Here is a 17,300-nt window from a genome sequence, read left to right on the forward strand (position 1 = left end):
CTCCAAATCCGTCTCGGGGCCGTGGAGCCAGTCCATGGAGCCGCAGGCTAAATCACCCTTACTTCTTCAGGATAATTTCAGAACTTGACTCAATTTCTTCCACTCGAGTCGTTTCCCCCCACCGTCATCAGAAAATTGCCCATATTCTCCTCAAGTTGCTTCGGGTGACGCTGGCAGAACTGTTACAATTCTCGAGGTCACCTTCATTTCATCAAAAGGAAAGAAGCCTGAGACCAAGTCGGCTTCCTTTGTACTTGGTACCATTTTCGAAAAGCGCGGACCCGATAGTATAGGCTGGATCAGCTTTTCACTTTTCTGCGACTAGGAATGAACCAAGCAAATGTTGGAGTTGGCCATAAGGAGTGGAAATCTACTAATGCTTTGGAAACTCTCCTCAACGGAATTAAGGCCGGGGACATCCTGCCCCAAAATGTAAGTGGTAGGACTCAGCGGACGAGATTCTTCTTCAGACATTAGTACGTCTGTGGAGGAGCTCTCGAAAGAGCTCAATGAAATGTGCGACCGCGATGGCTCAAATTGGCGGAATACAGAACTATTATGAAGACACACGGAGACAATTTGGGAGGAGCACAATATCGCATTTGGGAATCTTATCGAATAATACTCCTCCAAAGCTCCCTTCGCTTGCCATGATGTTGGGAAGCACAATAGAAAGAAAAACGAGAAGAAAAACGATTCAGTTGATACCGGGAAAAAACGTAAGAAGAAGAAATTTGTTTCTTATATATCGAATTTTGTCGAGCTTTTGGAGAAGCCACTGTTCGAAATGAATCTCCCCAGCCATGTCCTAAAGGCCTCCGAACAGCGTTGCCGCTTTTTAGTATCCTTCATTGAGCAAATTCTCTAGCCTCAAGTTCATTACGTAAATGGGACTGCTCTTCCATACGAATCTTGGACTTGCGCAAAGAGATCTAGACCAAATAGGTGATCTAGCTAGAGCTGTTGTTGCTAGTCTATAGCACAATGCTTTTCCAGTACCTCTCGATACCTGGAAGCGCATAACTCATCGCTACTACGACATACGACGGCACGCGTGTAGCCGCGCAAGGACGCAACGCAGTATGATTCGCATACGGTAGATTGCATATGGTTCGCCTTTCCAACTCACCATACATAGTAGCGCGGCAAACGATTAATCACTCAGCCGACAAACACTCTACTATGCGCCAACCAGCATACCATCATGATACGGTTTGACTTTTTCCATCCGCCCGATAAAGGCAGTCGACACCGTTGATCTCATGCACAAATCTTCCTTTTCTCTCGATTAAGAAAACCAGTACGATCTCCTCCAAGCCAATTGACTCCGAAGACGAGAATGTTCTCCAAGTGGATAAGCCTGCTACTAATACCTCTCGTCCTCTCAACCCCCACGACATCAACCGTACCCGCAAAATTCAACAACAACAACAACAACAACAACAACACCATCACCATCTACAAAAACAACACCAACAACAACATCAGCTACACGCCCCCAACCCACAAATGCAGCAAACCCGGCTTCTTCAAATCCGACCACCGCCCCTCCTGGCCCGAATGCCACCGCGCCATCCGCGCCCTCCCCAACACCCACGACAGCGCCCCCTTCCACAAAAACGGCGCCAACAACGGCTACCGGCTGCCCGCGACGGAGCGCTTCGGGCGGTGCCGCGCGCAGGTGGAGCTCGAGGCGGGCGAGGCGGCGGTGAGCAGCTGGGTGGACGTGACGGCGGCGTTGGACCGGCTCAGCACACTGTGTCGGAGGGCCTCGTCGTACGGGGAGGAGAAGACGGGCGGGTGGATGCTCACGGGGCCAGAGGATCGGATCAAGGTGTCATTGCTTGGGCCGGACGATCCGATTTCTGATGCAGTGAAGGAGTAGCTGGAGGAGCGGGTGAGTGAGCGACAGGTTGTTCAGAGGCTTTGATGTCAAGCGGTCGTTGACGCAGTGCAGGCAGAGAAGAAAGTATTTGAACCTCACGAGCGCGCTTCTAGAGCTGCTACCGGTATGGCGAGGCAGCTAAAGCGTCGTGTGCAAAAGATGAAGAACACGCAGGCCGTCGGTGGTTGCATTGCTCTTGTGCGTGCCTACTCTCGCAGCCAAGGAGAAGTAGAGATAGACTAGATTCAACGTTGGCAATACACATTCTCAAATAACAACAACAACAAGAAAACAGCCAGTAATGGCGAGTCACAGTTGAGCCCTATCAGTCTGAGCTATAGAGCTTCCTCATTGTCCGCTGTCGAGAAAAGTGTTCAGACGATGCACAATCGTCACAACTTCGTCCGACTTGCAGGGTTTCAGAGTTAATATCCCAGAGTTTATAGTCTGTATTGGGTTAATCAGAAAAGCGACGCAATTCAATTTGCCGAGCAACCGACTACGCTGACCTTGATCATCTGTAGTAGTAATAACGTTGAGTGATTATTGCTTTTGGATCCCGAAATTCGCTCAAAAAGGTTGCTAAACCTCCCAATCATCGGCAAGAGTAACCAGCAAAATCGCAAACGCCTTTACTCACTGTGCTTAATAAGTCTCTTTGCCGTCTTTCGCTCGGGCAGTGGTTTGGATACCTCGAGTTTGCGCGATTCGGGCGATTCCTCCGCGATGGCGTTGTTCTGGATCAGCTCTTGAAAAAGTTGCATCATGTAATTGTGTAAGTGTCTCTAGCTGAACGATCCTTCGTGAACCCTGAATGGACCGTGGGAGAACTTTGCGACAATGATCCGTGGAACTTGGATCTACTCGTGGACTTGGAAACTAATGGGGGCTGCTGATTTTGTGCCAACTTGATGCTGAATGCACGCGGAGCAGTTCGAGGGTGCTCAAATGGCACTCGGCGTATCTTTGATGTTCCCGGTTGGACCGGTATTGCTGTTGGGAGCGCTGTCTGCCGCGGTCTAGCACTTTGGATATGGCTCCGAGGCAGTCTGGTAATAACCAAAATTGCAACGTACATGACCTACAGTTGACGGAAAAAATCCGAGCAAATCGGATGTTTCATTCAGCGGGGAACGGAAGTGTTCGGCCAACCAGATCATGACGCATCAAAATAACTTCAACGGATCGGAGAATTTTCGTGGGAAGAAATTTAATTCCGGGATACATTTGCAGAGTACATTGCAATGCATAATGAGCGGTCCCAGTGATCTTCTCACATGCGAGATCACGAAGAAGGCAGAGATAGAGTTGCTAGCATTTTTCGAGCGGCCTAGTACATAGACTTCGAGTAATGGAGAATCACACACGAGCAATGGCACCAAGCCATCAGACTAATACGGTTGACAAGGTCTGAGTGGAATCGCCTCCATATGACTTCGTTCCGTAGGAGGCTACGGTCTTGATCAATTATAATGGTCGCCTCCCCTGGGCATAAGTATATTTTCCTGGACAATGGCCTCCCTCAGAATGAGTACATCCTCTCGTCAACGAGGCTATTCTTTGGCAGTAACACAAGCAACAAGAGACTCCAGCCTGGGAGTAGACAATAATAGAACGGTGGCATTGAACCTTGCTACAAGATTGCTAATCTGGAAAATAGCAGTCTCGATCGCCGGTATCTTTGGCTTCACATGCGTTCAAGAGTTTCAACCCAAACAAACAAGAAGTGTTCCGTAACTGGTCAGCCGGATGTTTGACAGCCCGGAATGTGCCTTTGCTTGCTGTCGTTTCGGTATATCCTTGGGATAAGACCATGGTAATCGAGTGCTTAATTTTAGTCTACCATGCCAGTAGGGCCCGGTATCGTAAAAGCAAGATCCTTAAATACCTGATACATCCGGTGTGAACTCTTCCATTATCATTCCGAGACGCTTGATAGCCGATTAAAAAAGATCATAGCACTGTTGCTGTATGATTCTGTAAAACGACATGCACAGGATATGACCAGCTGACTCATCAGTGCCAAGGAGATCGGTCCGAACATCTACCGTATGCCCGTTATTTTCGTGAAATGATAGCTTCAGATCAATATATACAACGCGAGAACATCATTTTTACGTGCTTGTTTAGACTCAAAAAGCCCGCGTCCGCGCTGTACGCGGCGCCTATCTTATATTCATTCGACAACATCACTTATTCCACCATCAAGGCTGCTCAATGAGCTGTTGACAAGTCACTCACTTGGCTCCAAGTTCCGTCTGCTCCCCCCCCCCAAAGCTCTTTCACCCTGTTCACAGTGAGCTTCTACCCCCGACGAGTGGAGGCAATTTCCTGCCCTCTACCATTGGTTGACTGACTAAAGAATCAGACTTTTGGACATGGCACAGTCTACACCTGAACGTCGCGCTCTTGTTGACCTCCCAGTCAACACGTTCGGCACGCCCTCTAGCATGACCACCGTGGGAAAGGTATCGATAGGTCACAAAAGGCAAATACAAGAAGTGGAGGAGCCGGAATTTGCCCAACCTACATCTCGCGTCCGAGTGTCACCTGCCCGCCCTCAGACTACCCTGATAGACGACGTTTCGTCGGGACAGGTGAGCCCCGCTTTCCCTTGGCTTCCATGGAGCACCAACTTACATTATTTACCAGACTCAGCCAGCGCTGTCGGGAGCCATGTCTGTCTATCCATCTGCCCCACATATAATACAAGTCGACAATGTCACGGAAGAGCCAGCAGAAGAAATGGGTGAAGGCGACTCGCAAAACAGCTACAAGGACTCTGCCATGTCTTCCGTCATCGACTTTGATCCGGACGATACAATGATTTCTCAGCAGACCGCAGCCACAGAGGTGACACAGCCATTGCGGTCGAGGATAAGTCAGGTGAGCCATCAATACTTCCATTGCAATCCTAGATTCTGCTAAACCATTCCAGCATGCCGAGACGCTGCGACTCCGATTACGGCTTGCTCACTTCAAAGTCCAGACGAACCAGATCAATCTTCCACTGTCGCAACTCCGGATATCACGGCAAGAGGCATTGCCATCTGGAGAGTCCACGACGAAGCGAGATGAGCAGCCCTCATTGCCCAAACTACTCCCAGCGCCGGTCCTACTTCCCACAGCCTTTTCAGCACGAATGATCGCCCATCCCCAGGATCTATCATCACCCCCATGCTCGCCAGACCACGGTGCTCAGAAAGAAATTCCAGAGGTCTTCAGGACACCGGCATTGCCACGGCAGAGGGTACAGAATGCTCAGCGACAGCTCAGCAGCCCGCCTGGCAGTGACGAGCGGATATCAAAGAGACGCTACGAGGATGAAGATAACCTGACGAGCAGCGCTGTTCGAGGGAAAGCGGCGATTGGGTTGCTGGGGCTGAGACAAGAGCGATGATTAGGACGATCCAGGAGAATTGGGATTGTCATTCTGTCTGTGTGCTATCAACTTGTTTTCGTCTGATAGAGGGCATCATTGTGGTTGCTACATTGCTGGCGCTTGATCCTATTTCTGGCGCATGCTTGGAATCGAGAGTTCATGTTGCAAAAGCTTTTGGATGCTATAAGGCGATGTAGTATAGCTAAACGATTCAGCTGGTATTTGTTCAACAAGTTTTACGTCGTTGCGAAGAGTGAACATAGCATGTTGTCTCATGACTCAATCAACATCGCCCGGTTGAACTCCGGGAATCATCAAAATGCCAGAGCGTCACTGCGGACCTACCTGGAACAACGACATCTGACCAAACCACAAGACCGTTCCCCACGCTCTCTCTCTCCATGACCATAACTTAGCATAAAACTCATAACTCGCCCATCCCGGGGCTCTCAACACGTAGCGCCTGTCGCAATCATCTTCTCCAGCATCCGCAAACAATGGCGAATCAAGTCATGGTCCCCTTCCTCATCGCTATGATGCTGTTGACAGGCGTCTGCAACACACTGTTGTCAAAGTATCAGGTAGCTCATCCTACTCTAGTCACGAAGGCTTCGTGAAGGCTGACATACCACAGGACCTCCAATGTGTCGCCAACTGCGATTCCTCCGACCCTTCCAAGATCCGCCGCTTCTCCATGCCCGTAATCCAAACCGCGCAAATGTTCATCGGCGAGGCTGCCTGCTGGCTCGTCGTCCTCGGCCACTACCTCTACAAACGTTACATATCACGCCCTTCCTCGCCGCTTTTCGCCGGTGGTTACACGGCCGTTAATGGACACGATTCTGGGATTGATTCGGACGAAGAGGATAACAATGAAGAGCTTGGGAGCTCATTCTCCGCCCTTGAGGCCGCGAACCCAGTTGCCAAGTCACTAGTACCGAACGCGGATGGTAGAAGAGAGTTGGTGGGATGGAGGGTCATACTACTTGCGCTGCCTGCATGCTGCGATATTGCAGGAACGACGCTGATGAATGTGGGATTGCTCTTCGTGGCTGCTAGTATATACCAGATGACGCGTGGAGCCTTGGTACTTTTTGTCGGGCTCTTCAGTGTCATCTTTCTCCACCGGAAGCTCTATTTGTACCAGTGGTCGGCCTTGTTCATCGTGGTACTCGGCGTAGCTGTTGTCGGACTGGCAGGCGCTATTGCTCCCAACCCACAAGCGCAGCCGGAACCCAGGTCCACAATGGAAGCAGTTGTTCTCTTCACCAGAGCGACGGTAGAAGACATCAAAGTCACAGCAAGATCGACAGAAGCCCTTTGGACAATCATCGGCGTCCTAATGATCGCCCTCGCCCAGATCTTCACCGCCACTCAATTCGTCCTTGAAGAATGGATCCTCGAACAATACGCCTTGGAACCATTGAAAGTAGTGGGCTGGGAAGGACTCTTCGGCTTCATCGTGACAGTAATAGCCATGATAATTTTACATTTGGTCGTCGGGCGCACGGAACAAGGACGAAATGGCTACTTCGATGCAGAAGAGGGATGGCGAGAGATGACACACAATAAAGCTATTGCTGTGTCTTCGGTGCTAATTATGATCAGTATTGGCGGCTTCAATTTCTTCGGTTTGTCTGTTACGAGAACCGTCAGTGCAACCGCAAGATCGACAATTGATACGTGCCGGACACTGTTTATCTGGATCGTCTCGCTGGGATTGGGTTGGGAGACGTTCAAGTGGCTTCAAATACTCGGATTTGCTCTATTGGTCTACGGTACTTTCCTGTTCAACGACATCGTCCGCCCGCCTCTGAAGTCATGCATCAAGAAGCGTAAAGAGGAGGCGTTGCTAGCAGCGGAACCGATTGAGCATTCGTGATAGCCAAAAGGAGTCTCACGAAAACCGCGCGCTTTTCGCTGCACAGTATCTTTTCGACATAGGTGACAGCGGTGCCCTTTGACTTATACCAGATAATTGTCTGCGCGGTCAAGTCCAGTAACAACGACCGCAGCTACGACCTACCAAGGATCTCATTCACTCCAACTTGGCTTCCTGGCGCCTCTTCAACCGCGACCGCCAGGCGCGCCACCGGAAAGCGGTGCAGCCGCAGCCGTGCCCATCCCTTCGAGCTTGTCCTTATCAGCCCTCCACCACTCACCACCATACCATAAACCTCATAGCTCTCGGACAACATCACCGGCCCGCCTTCTTGGGCGCCTGAGTCCATCCATGACCGTGAAGCCCCACAAACACCCCCAGCATCACCACATCTCCCAACAGCAAAGTTGCCCGAGGCCGGAGGATCTACGAGTCGATGGACGCCAATTCAAACCTGAGGTCCCCTCAGACAGAAATGTCCTCACGCTCACCAAAACGTCACAAATATTCCCATGCCGACGCTCCAGTGAGAATCTCAGTGACTGTGAAGAAGGACGACCTCCTGGCTCAGTTGCATCTGGCACAAGACTTGTTGGGCTCGGCAAGCACGCGAAGAGAAAATGCGCCAACGAGTTCCCCCCCCGAGCGCCGGATCTCTTGGATCCTTAGGAACAGCGACTGCAGTCGCAGAGAATAATAGTGTCGTCTCAAGATGGGTTATGTGCGTGTGTGCGCATAGAGAATTGAACGACTCTGTCTATCGTCGAGTGTGTGACTTGTATGATATTACGTGCTAGCCACTGTTGATTGAGGGATCGAGGAGGAAGGGCCAAGTGAAATGGCGAGTATTCTGTGTACACATACACAGAACAACGAACGCAGGGACTCTAGCTATTGAAAGTTCAAATAAATTGAATGATCTAAAGTATCTCATCTATCAACCTCGCTTGCAGTAGATAGTGGTACATCCCATGACAAAGACCGAGACGGCGGGCAGATATGCCAGAAATGTCGCAAACATGCAAGGACCGGATAGACGGACCAAAGTCAAGGACTATCCAGGACTCCCAGCTCCATCCCTGTCGTCCAACACGGTATGGTTCAATGTCAGAATCGACAGAGACAGGAATCCAAATGATAGAGACCTGAGACACACGCATGCTGCAAAATTCCAAATCTTCCACACTGACTGACCCCCACCCACCTAATTCTTCCTCTCTGCGTCTTTATTCTTCCCTTCCTCCCACCTATCCGGCGCCCACGCCTTCAACCACTCATCACTCGCTTCTAGAGGATCCCTCTCCCTCCTCCTCTTGCCCTTCGCCAACACCTCTTCTCCTTCCTCGGGCTTCCCAAATGTAGCCTCCCAATCCATATCCATAAAGTCACCAACGTCCAGGGCGGCCATGTCGCTCGGCAAGCCATCATCGAACCACTCAGGCGGAAGCCAATCGTCACCGTTGACATTGATGTTGAGGGTGTCATTTGCGCTAATGTCGCTCTTATGCGGGCTGTCCTTCGATGGGACCCCACTGGATGGACTGGCGGAGGGAGTGAAAGGGTTACGTTCGAGCCAGTCGATGATGAGGTCATTAGAGACGGGGCGATTGAGATCGGCGACTTCGGAGAAGACTTGTTTGAACCATTCGGGCTTAACGTGGCTGTTGGCCCACAGGTCAGGAGCTGCGGCTGCTGGTGATTTCGCCAGAGCTATGGCTTTTATTTCTTTGCCAGTTGATTTGGCGTCAGACGCCGGGGTCTTGATATTTGCTGCAGCCTGCGGGGTCTTTAACAGGTTGGACGATGGTGAAGGCCCTGTCTGCGTTGGGTTTCGGCTCATCGGCGTTGCGGCTTCTTGTTTGACGGAGCTTTGACCTTGTGCTGATAGCGAGGCTTTCATGGCCTGCGCTTGCATCGGCTCGACCCTTTGTTCTTGTAGTGGTTTAGACCTCCCATCCTGGTCCAGGTTCAATGCTAATCGCATGCTTTCAATCGCATATGCCGCAGCGTCAAGAGGATCTTTAATGACTGGTTCTTTGGGCTCATGAGTATCTGCAATGTGCTTTTCTAGGTCGGTCTTAGTCGGGAAGCCAGCTATACCAGTCTCGCAGTGTGCTATAGGGCACTTAATCATGGGTGTCACCGCTGGCGTACGTTGCGCATCCGGAGAATCAGTCTTTCCGAAGGGTGACAATTTGTTCGCAGCTGCAGGAGTCGGCGCTTGTGCCGGCGTCGATGGACTAGCAACGTTGTTACTTTTTCTTTTCTTGGTGACAGGTAGAATGAGCTTCTCTTGAGTGAGCTCATTCTTCGTAGGCCCGTAAAATTGTGGAACACCCTGAGGAGACTGACCACCGAATGAAAATGGCGCATGCGACGTCGTCGGGGCAGCAGGTGCTCGGTTGCTATTGTTGGCATGACTCTTCGGTAGGTTCGCGGCTCTTGCTTTACTAAGCGCTTCTTGCTGAGATTGGAGATTGGCAGTGCTCAATTGCTGTCGTGGTGGATTTTGGACCGGCGGTACAGGAACACCTGTTCTTGGTACTTTGGCCTTCATCATGAATTGAAAGTACTCATGTAGCTTGGTTTGAATACTTTCCAATTCATCCAAACTCATTGTGAAGTTGTCCACCGGGTTTGTATCGCCGGATTGTGTCTCCTTGAGTTGCTGTTGCACAGCGATTCGCTAGCCGCAGTCAGTTTTACGGTCTTCAACATCTTGACGAATTAACATACCGAACGAAGTAGATCTTTAGTCCTATCCTCGTCTTTCGATAGACTCAGATATAGGGGCAGAGATTGTTCGAGTCGTTGTGACATTACACCTGCGTTCTTCAATTGCTCAATCATCCTGGCTCTTGTACTCGGGCTCATAGGAATGGGCTGCCGAGTAGGCATGCTCCTCATCACCTCGCTCCTCAATTCCTTCACTCGTCCGTCTCGTCCCGCATTGGGTACAACATTCTGGATCACAGCTTCTGCAGGCCTTTGTCTCTGAGCACTTTGGCCGGACTGTTGCGCATTAGCACGTTGAGCAGCCTCTATATAAGAACGTCGCTGTTCCTGGAAGCGAGCTTTTGCCTCGGGAGGCAATGAATTGTACTTCTCTGGTGTTATTTGTGAAGATACATTGTTTGGCGGGGGCTGAGGTGGAGGCTGAGGTCCCTTGATGTTTGGCGGACGAGCCGTTTGCTGAGAAAGCTTGGGGTCCGGAACTTCAATGACATCGTCACTATTGTTGTTTCGCTTACCGTTTTTGTGATTGGGTTGTGGCACCGATGCCTGAGGTCCAGATCGGCTTGATTGCGGCTGCTTCGCTTGCTGCGGATTTGGTTGAGAGATGTTCTGGGCCATCTGAGGTTGTGGCCATTGCTGTCCAGGCTGAGGTTGTTGATTCTGGCCGCGTTGAGACGGTTGCAACTGGCTGTGCTGGTTTGGCTGCACCGAAACTTGCGCTTGTTGGGCGTTGGCTTGTTGTTGTATTCGAAGCATGTTCATACGCTGCTGGTGTTGCTTTTGCTGTTCTTGCTGCTGCTGAGTGAGACTTTGTTGGCCTTGCATAGCCTTGAAATAATCATTACGTCGTTTATTCGAGATCATTTCTCGGAGCTGTTCATCGCTGGCTGTTTTCATGTTATCTGGTAATTGAGCTCGTGCGGCTGCGACTTCCTGGATCGTCGGTGGCGGCAGAACGGGCATCGAAGAGTTTGGTGCCTGTGCAGTGAAACCTTGGATGGGTGTTTGGATGCTACTTGGGGCTACCATTTGCGCTGCAGGGGCTACACCAGGTTGTGCAGGCCTCGTATTGCCATGCGACTGTGCTTGGTTCAAGGCCTCCCTCTGATTGTTTTGCGCGACTCTTTGTTGATAGACAATACTCTGCAACCCCACCACCTTGTGGATACTCCCTGGAGGCAAGATGTTTGAATTCTGATGCACCCACTGCTTGAGTTGACCCCACTGTTTGATATGTTCAGGGACCTTTGCATTGTCGCCGGCAACATTTAGAAGAGTCCGTGGGAACTCGACCCTGTCCATTATGCGGGTTGCATTTTCGTCTAATGAAATTGGTGCAAATTTTTGCTGCGGACCGCGGGCTCCACTCGGGGGTCCTGACTGCTGGATTACTTGAGCTTGTCCGTTAAGCCTGTTAATCGGATTCATCGAAGGTTGGGCAGCACTCGGGATCGCTTTCGGAACCGGTTGCGCTTTAGCCCCTTGACCACCCATTGGAGCCACCGGTGCACCTGATGGACCTGCTTGAGCTGCAACTTCTGCAGCTTCTTCAGCTTTCCTGCGCTCCTGTCTCTGCTTGAACTCTGCGATGAAAACAGCCCTCTGTGCTTCAGGCATACTAGCCACATACCTTTGGAATTTCTGTTGCTGCAGGTTGACTGGCGCTGAGTGCTGCCCCACGCTGGCCTGGCCGTTGGCAACAGCAGTCTGCTGCCCGTTCGGAACGTTTCTTGCGCTGATCTTAGGCGTAGGCTGGGCTTGTCTCTGACCATTCTGTACCTGGTTTGGAGGATTGAGTGGCCGATTGAGGGTCGGCATATTGGGATTCTGTTGTGGTGTACGTTGGGCACGATTGTTATCGAGACCGCCCAGCTGTCCTTGTAATGCTTGCTGCTGCGGAGTCTGTCCAGGCATATTGGCAAGATTGGATGTCTGTGGCGGTACCTGTGGCTGAGGTGTCTGTGGAACATTCTGATGTTGGCCCTGAGGAGTGTTCCAGACCGCGGGAGGCTGTTGCTGGAAATTGTTAGGAGGTTGCATTGGTCTCGCACCAAATTGACCCTGCGGTTGAGCAAGTGACGTTCCTCGGACCTGAGGCGGAGCTCCCTGGCTTGCAGGGACGACGACTTGACCAGCTTCTTGATGTCGCAGAGCATCCTGCTGTTGTCCCAAGAACTGATCGAACGATGGCTCATGATGTTGTGGTGTCGGAGGCGGTGGGACTTGTTGGCCTTGACGCATAGAAATTTGGGATGTAGGACGGCCTTGCTGGCTCACCACACCTCCTCTGTCGAGAGGGTGAGGACCTTGACCAGCTCTCTGTTGCTGCACAGCCTTGTCTTGTACAAACCTCTTGATAGCGTGCTGGCGAAAGACGGCGTGCGCAGGATTGATACCTTGGCTTTGCATTTGCTGTCGCTGACCCGCTGGTATACTCATTACCAGCCTTTGAACATTATTCATCTGCTCTGGAGACGCATTATGTGCCATGCTTTCTGCCAATTGCATGATTTGCTGCTGTTCCTGTGGGGTGAATTGTGGTTGCCCCTGGTTTTGGGGGCCACGTTGAGCCATGTTCGGTACTGGCTGTCCGTTCGCCATTTGTTGCTGCATTTCCATCGGGTTGGCTGACTGCACTGGTCTTTGGCTCTGAGATGGATGGTGCTGCATTGGATTCCCAAGGTTCTGCATATGCGCCTGCTGGGGGATAGGATATGCCTGTGGGAACTGGTTCTGGTTCATTCCTTGCATGGCCATCTGCTGTTGCATCAGCGCCATCTGAGGTTGCTGAGGGTTCAGGAACTGCTGCTGCTGCTCCGCCTGGCTCTGACGAGTGTCGAAGATCCTTTTCAATTGCGTGCGGCAGTGGGCCTCGTAAGTTAGCTGTCGGGAGCTGTTAGCTGATGAACCAGCTCTCAGGCAAATAACGCACCCTGTCTGGAGATTGCTCAAATTTCTCCTTTTCGAATGATGTTGCTATGCCAAAGGTCTTGGTTAGATTATACTCTGGTTTGACCAGGGATAACTGTGTGATTCTGGAGAGATAGTGTTAATGAAATCATCACAATCAACGTCGATATACGTACATCTGTTGAATGACCGGAACACGATTTTGTGGAGGTATAGTTTGTTGCCATCCGGTCGGGGTTGGGTGACTGCTCAACTCTCTCAAGATATGCTGGCGGATATCTGAAGATGCAGGTCCATTTCGTTGCATGCCTCCCGGCTGCGGAATGCCTTGTTGAGCAGGTCGAGGCACCCCCATGTTCTGGAAATTGCCCTGATTCATGATTTCGTATCACAATGTGAAGGGTTGATTGGACCAGGAGGAAGAGTACGAAGTGGCTAGATAAGTGATCAAGGCCAGTCACTCAGTCGAGATCACGTATTCACCCGAGCTCTTTTTCGATCACCTAGATGTCCCACAAGCGATAGGACACTTCTTTCGTGCTATGTATGCAGCTTCGACGAGACAAGTCAATACTTGTGGCAATAGGTTGCTGGATTATTGAATAGGATGTGGAGGTCATGAAGGAGACGGAGTAACAGCGTGTTGAGGTAGCAGATGTGACATAGACCTGATGTAGGAGGCGGTGTGTCGAAAGGCTCGACGAGACGAAGGGTAAATGCTGAGGAGAAGATAGATCTGACAGAATGAGGCAAATGGAAGCCTTGTTTGGACCGGTGTGACAGCGAAGCAACCGTAGCCCCGCGTCTAGCAAGCCAGGACACCGGACACAGGATAATGAGAGCGAACAACTGCCATCGCTATGTATCCTTCAGAGGCTTGACGAACGTTTGCGGCGGTTGAACAGAAGGAGGCTTCTAGAAGTATATGACTGACAAAAGCTGGAGTTGTGTCAGCTGAAAGACACGAGCGTTGTGATCCGTTCGGAGTCTGACCAATCGGAAGATAAATCGAGTAAAATACTTTCACCGACAATGACAGTGAACCGCAGGCAAGAGAGACTAACAGGCAAAGTGAAAGGGTAACAGCAGTAGCAATATCAAAGAGTGACACGGAGGTCTTCGGTTGTGAATAGATGTAGGAAGAATGCAAGTTGGATTTAATATTTGATGGAGTGAGTTTGGCTGAGACTATCTTATTGAATAATTAGAGTAGGATCAATCTAGTAGCTGGAGAAAGTGGAATCCAAGGACGCTAAAGCAAAGCTAGGCTGATCATTTTCTCGGCGAGTCGGCCCGCCCCAAAAAAGAGCCCTAGAATAAGGCGCTCATTGGGCAGATAGGGCAGTACTGGCCCCCTACTGGGCAGATAACTCTTCGCTAGTTAGGCGTCATTACCTCCACTACTGCCAGTCTACTGCGCAACATTACCTTATCCCACCCATCACCCGCCTAAAGTACCTACATTAAATACTTTAGTGACACCCACAGCTCTGGCAATCCTCGGGCCCTACCGGTAAGGTACTGGTAGACTACATCATCTGGACGGAATATACTTGTACTCTCATTAATCTAATTGACATACCTACTACCACTAAATCTCAACACCGGCGTCTAACTTTCATCGCTTCGATCGATATGAAATCCTCAACAGGATCAGACGCGTTTGCATTGTTGGCCCTTGCATTCATCTCTATATTTGTCCTCCTGCTCCTCCGCCATTTCCTGCCTCTCCGAACAACGCCGGCCTACCTCATCCTTCCCATCTTCCTATCTCTCGCCCTCCCAATCAGCATCATACTCCTTGTCCCCATAGACCTCGCATCGAGCTCCAGACCAGATGAAGAGGCATTGAGGGGAATATGGTTGCCCGAAGGTGTCATGCTTGTGGCATGGCGAATGACCTATTGGCTGACCTTTGCTCTTACTTGGTACCCGATCCTGGAGAGCGACCCCTATCGCAGCAGTTGCTGACCATACCAGGGTCATCCTGCCACTCCTCGGTGAATATACAGACTCCGGGTACCGTACTCCAAAGGACCGCATCTTCTACTCTCTCAGATCCAATGCGCGATATCAGCTCATCGTCATAGCCTGCGCAGCAGCAGCAGGTATATACGTCTTTCTACAGAATGGGTTCGCAGGAGGCTCGGTCAAGTCATTGGTCATGGCGTGGGTCCATATCAGCTGGGGACATGAGTAACAATGCTGACCAGACAACAGCTTGGCCTACTGCTGGGGCTTGATCATGGCAATATACTTGATGGGTCACGGCTTGGTCGCTGTACCCCGGAGACTGTTCCGCAATGCAAATGTCGCGGGGAGGTTGAAAAGAATACAAAGCCATGCCCCCAAGGTCAATGATCGCTTATCGGATGCAACAACAGAACTCGAAGAATTGGAGGCTCAGCTCACCCAGCTCCGGAAACGAAAGAATGCTGTTTCGAGAGACCATGAGGAATGGATTGAAGATATATCCGATGCTTCGAGTTTGCCCAATTCCCGTATCGCAAGCACTGCAGCCCGTGTGCCCGCACCCGCCCTACCTGCAGTAATTACTGACCGCTATCTTGCTGAGCTAACCAGGAAGTTAACTCGTGCTCGTCATAAACGTGCTCGCTTTGTAGAGGCTTGGGACCGCCTTATACAGGAAGCAGTGGATACTCAGGCAATCGTTGACGCCGGTGCCTCGAGAAAATTAGACTTCGGAAAAGCCTCACCACATTCCTCATGGTCAGAGCGTTTGAACTTCTTGACGCCGTACACCCGCTACTTGCTCTACTCGCAAGTGGTACCTGCCGTCAGGATCGCCCATGGAGCCGTCTTTTCGCTGGCTTCCGTGTGCATTGTTTGGTCCGAGCTGGTCAAATACGTGGCTCCAAAGCTCTCAATCATCAGTCTCACCATACTTTCGCATAGCAAAGCGCACGCAAATGAAGTTGGCTTTGGAGGTCAGGTCATTGCTTCGCTATGGCTACTCTATATGTCCATGGCCACACTCGCAAGCTTTGACGATGTGAAGATCTGGGGCAACCGCGCCCTCGTACGGAGAAACACGTACGGAGAAAGCGCTACATGGTATTCCGGGCAGATAGCGAAGCTCACGGTACCGCTAGCTTACAACTTCTTGACCTTCTTTCCACGAGATGTTCACCGAGAGACCATCTTCTATCACTTTCTAGGTCGATTGATCAACCTTACGCCTCTTGGGGCCGGGTTCGACTACTTCTTCCCGATTTTCATCTTAGTACCCGTTTGTGCCACGCTATTCAATCTCTATGGCCGCGTGAAGAACGTCCTTGGCTTTGGCATACTCGGGGATGACGACGAGGGAAACCCATCTGCATTTGGCACCGGCGGATGGAGAGAGGGCAAAGAACTCATCGATCGAGAATTAGAGGGCGCCTCGCGACTTGGTCTATCAGGCCACTTGGACGGCCCTTCCTCGCCATTACCTTCTGGGACACAGAGCCCAATAAGGGCAGGGCCTCAACCAAATCATGCTCTCACAAGTCAAAGCGCTCGGCCCAGCGTTCCCAGACAATCGACCTTTCAACAGCGGCAAGCTCAAAGGCTCGCAGATGCAACGGCAGCCGCAGAAGAAGAGGATGAGAATGTATTCCAAGGTTTCGCCCACCGAGTGAAGAATACCATCGACAGCGTCGAAAGACCTGACTGGCTGAGCGACCTGGGTAAACGGCCAAAGTGGATGGGAAGAGCAGATGGGAGTACCGAAGGAAGTGGGAGAGCTGATTCCGGTAGGGGCATGGGGAGATGGTTTGGCGGAAGGCCTGCTGATGGCCGAGTGCGGCTTTGACGAACATATGAATGAGACTTTTAGCGCCGGAGTTGGGTGGGTATTATCATATTTGTTGGAGGTGTTCATAGACTTACCATTAAGACAAGCAATGTAATAGGCGACGTTGTGATTTACCGTACGACTTCCACCGATGTAGAGTAGAGTGAAGCTGGATTTGACCGAGCTCTTGGCATAACAGTTGATAGGTAGGGCTGGAAATTCGGAGAAAAGATGAGTGTAAATCCCGACGGCGAATGATTGGCGCAAATCACATGGCTGAAAGCGCCAGGTAATGTACCAAACAATCAGTCCCCTTCGCTTTCTCTTCTTCCTTGTGCACACTTCTAATTGTCAATTATCCTCATCTTTGCAGGCTTGGTTCTCTTATACAACATATTCGACCTTCCAGCGACAAGATTCTGATCCATATCCCTCCACAATCCCACTGTTGTTCCCATTTCCGCCCCCCGCGCCCTCCCCCCCCCTCCCCAATATAAGCCATTGACCAGGTTCCGGCCAGAAGGATCAGTCAACGCAAGATACATTATCAATACACCGCTCATTGTTTGAAGTAGAGGAGCAAGTCACCTATGGCACACCTAGAGGTGTGATTCTGAAGACAAGCCTGGTGCTAAGGTTGCTTGGGGACTTTGGGGGCTACGGGGACGAGGATTGAGGCCTTCGTTCTGAACCTAAGGTTTGGCGCAGA

At 50.9% G+C, this 17,300-nt stretch overlaps 5 protein-coding genes across 5 annotated transcripts; 4 read left to right on the forward strand and 1 right to left on the reverse strand.

The window, feature by feature from the left end:
• Positions 1 to 1,339: 1,339 nt before the first annotated feature.
• Positions 1,340 to 1,885, forward strand: HO173_004531 (uncharacterized protein; the record flags this gene model as incomplete). Its single annotated transcript, XM_037306454.1, has 1 exon — positions 1,340 to 1,885. The coding sequence occupies one exon, from the start codon at positions 1,340 to 1,342 to the stop codon at positions 1,883 to 1,885; it is 546 nt and encodes a 181-aa protein (XP_037166392.1).
• A 2,378-nt stretch (positions 1,886 to 4,263) lies between these two features.
• Positions 4,264 to 5,285, forward strand: HO173_004532 (uncharacterized protein; the record flags this gene model as incomplete). The annotated part of the gene is made up of 3 exons (XM_037306455.1): positions 4,264 to 4,482; positions 4,538 to 4,771; positions 4,824 to 5,285. The coding sequence occupies 3 exons, from the start codon at positions 4,264 to 4,266 to the stop codon at positions 5,283 to 5,285; spliced, it is 915 nt and encodes a 304-aa protein (XP_037166393.1).
• A 479-nt stretch (positions 5,286 to 5,764) lies between these two features.
• HO173_004533 (uncharacterized protein) lies at positions 5,765 to 7,149 on the forward strand (the record flags this gene model as incomplete). Its single annotated transcript, XM_037306456.1, has 2 exons — positions 5,765 to 5,848; positions 5,902 to 7,149. 2 exons carry the CDS (start codon positions 5,765 to 5,767, stop codon positions 7,147 to 7,149), a joined length of 1,332 nt encoding a protein of 443 aa, XP_037166394.1.
• Positions 7,150 to 8,353: 1,204 nt separating this feature from the next.
• HO173_004534 (uncharacterized protein) lies at positions 8,354 to 13,174 on the reverse strand (the record flags this gene model as incomplete). Its single annotated transcript, XM_037306457.1, has 4 exons — positions 8,354 to 9,835; positions 9,886 to 12,768; positions 12,818 to 12,920; positions 12,972 to 13,174. The coding sequence occupies 4 exons, from the start codon at positions 13,172 to 13,174 to the stop codon at positions 8,354 to 8,356; spliced, it is 4,671 nt and encodes a 1,556-aa protein (XP_037166395.1).
• Positions 13,175 to 14,430: 1,256 nt separating this feature from the next.
• HO173_004535 (uncharacterized protein) lies at positions 14,431 to 16,609 on the forward strand (the record flags this gene model as incomplete). Its single annotated transcript, XM_037306458.1, has 3 exons — positions 14,431 to 14,723; positions 14,776 to 14,964; positions 15,016 to 16,609. 3 exons carry the CDS (start codon positions 14,431 to 14,433, stop codon positions 16,607 to 16,609), a joined length of 2,076 nt encoding a protein of 691 aa, XP_037166396.1.
• Positions 16,610 to 17,300: the final 691 nt, after the last annotated feature.

The sequence above is a fragment of the Letharia columbiana genome, assembly GCF_014066305.1.
Source record: "Letharia columbiana isolate WasteWater2 chromosome Unknown Sc0000012_s0, whole genome shotgun sequence".
Classification (NCBI taxonomy): Eukaryota; Fungi; Ascomycota; class Lecanoromycetes; order Lecanorales; family Parmeliaceae; genus Letharia; species Letharia columbiana.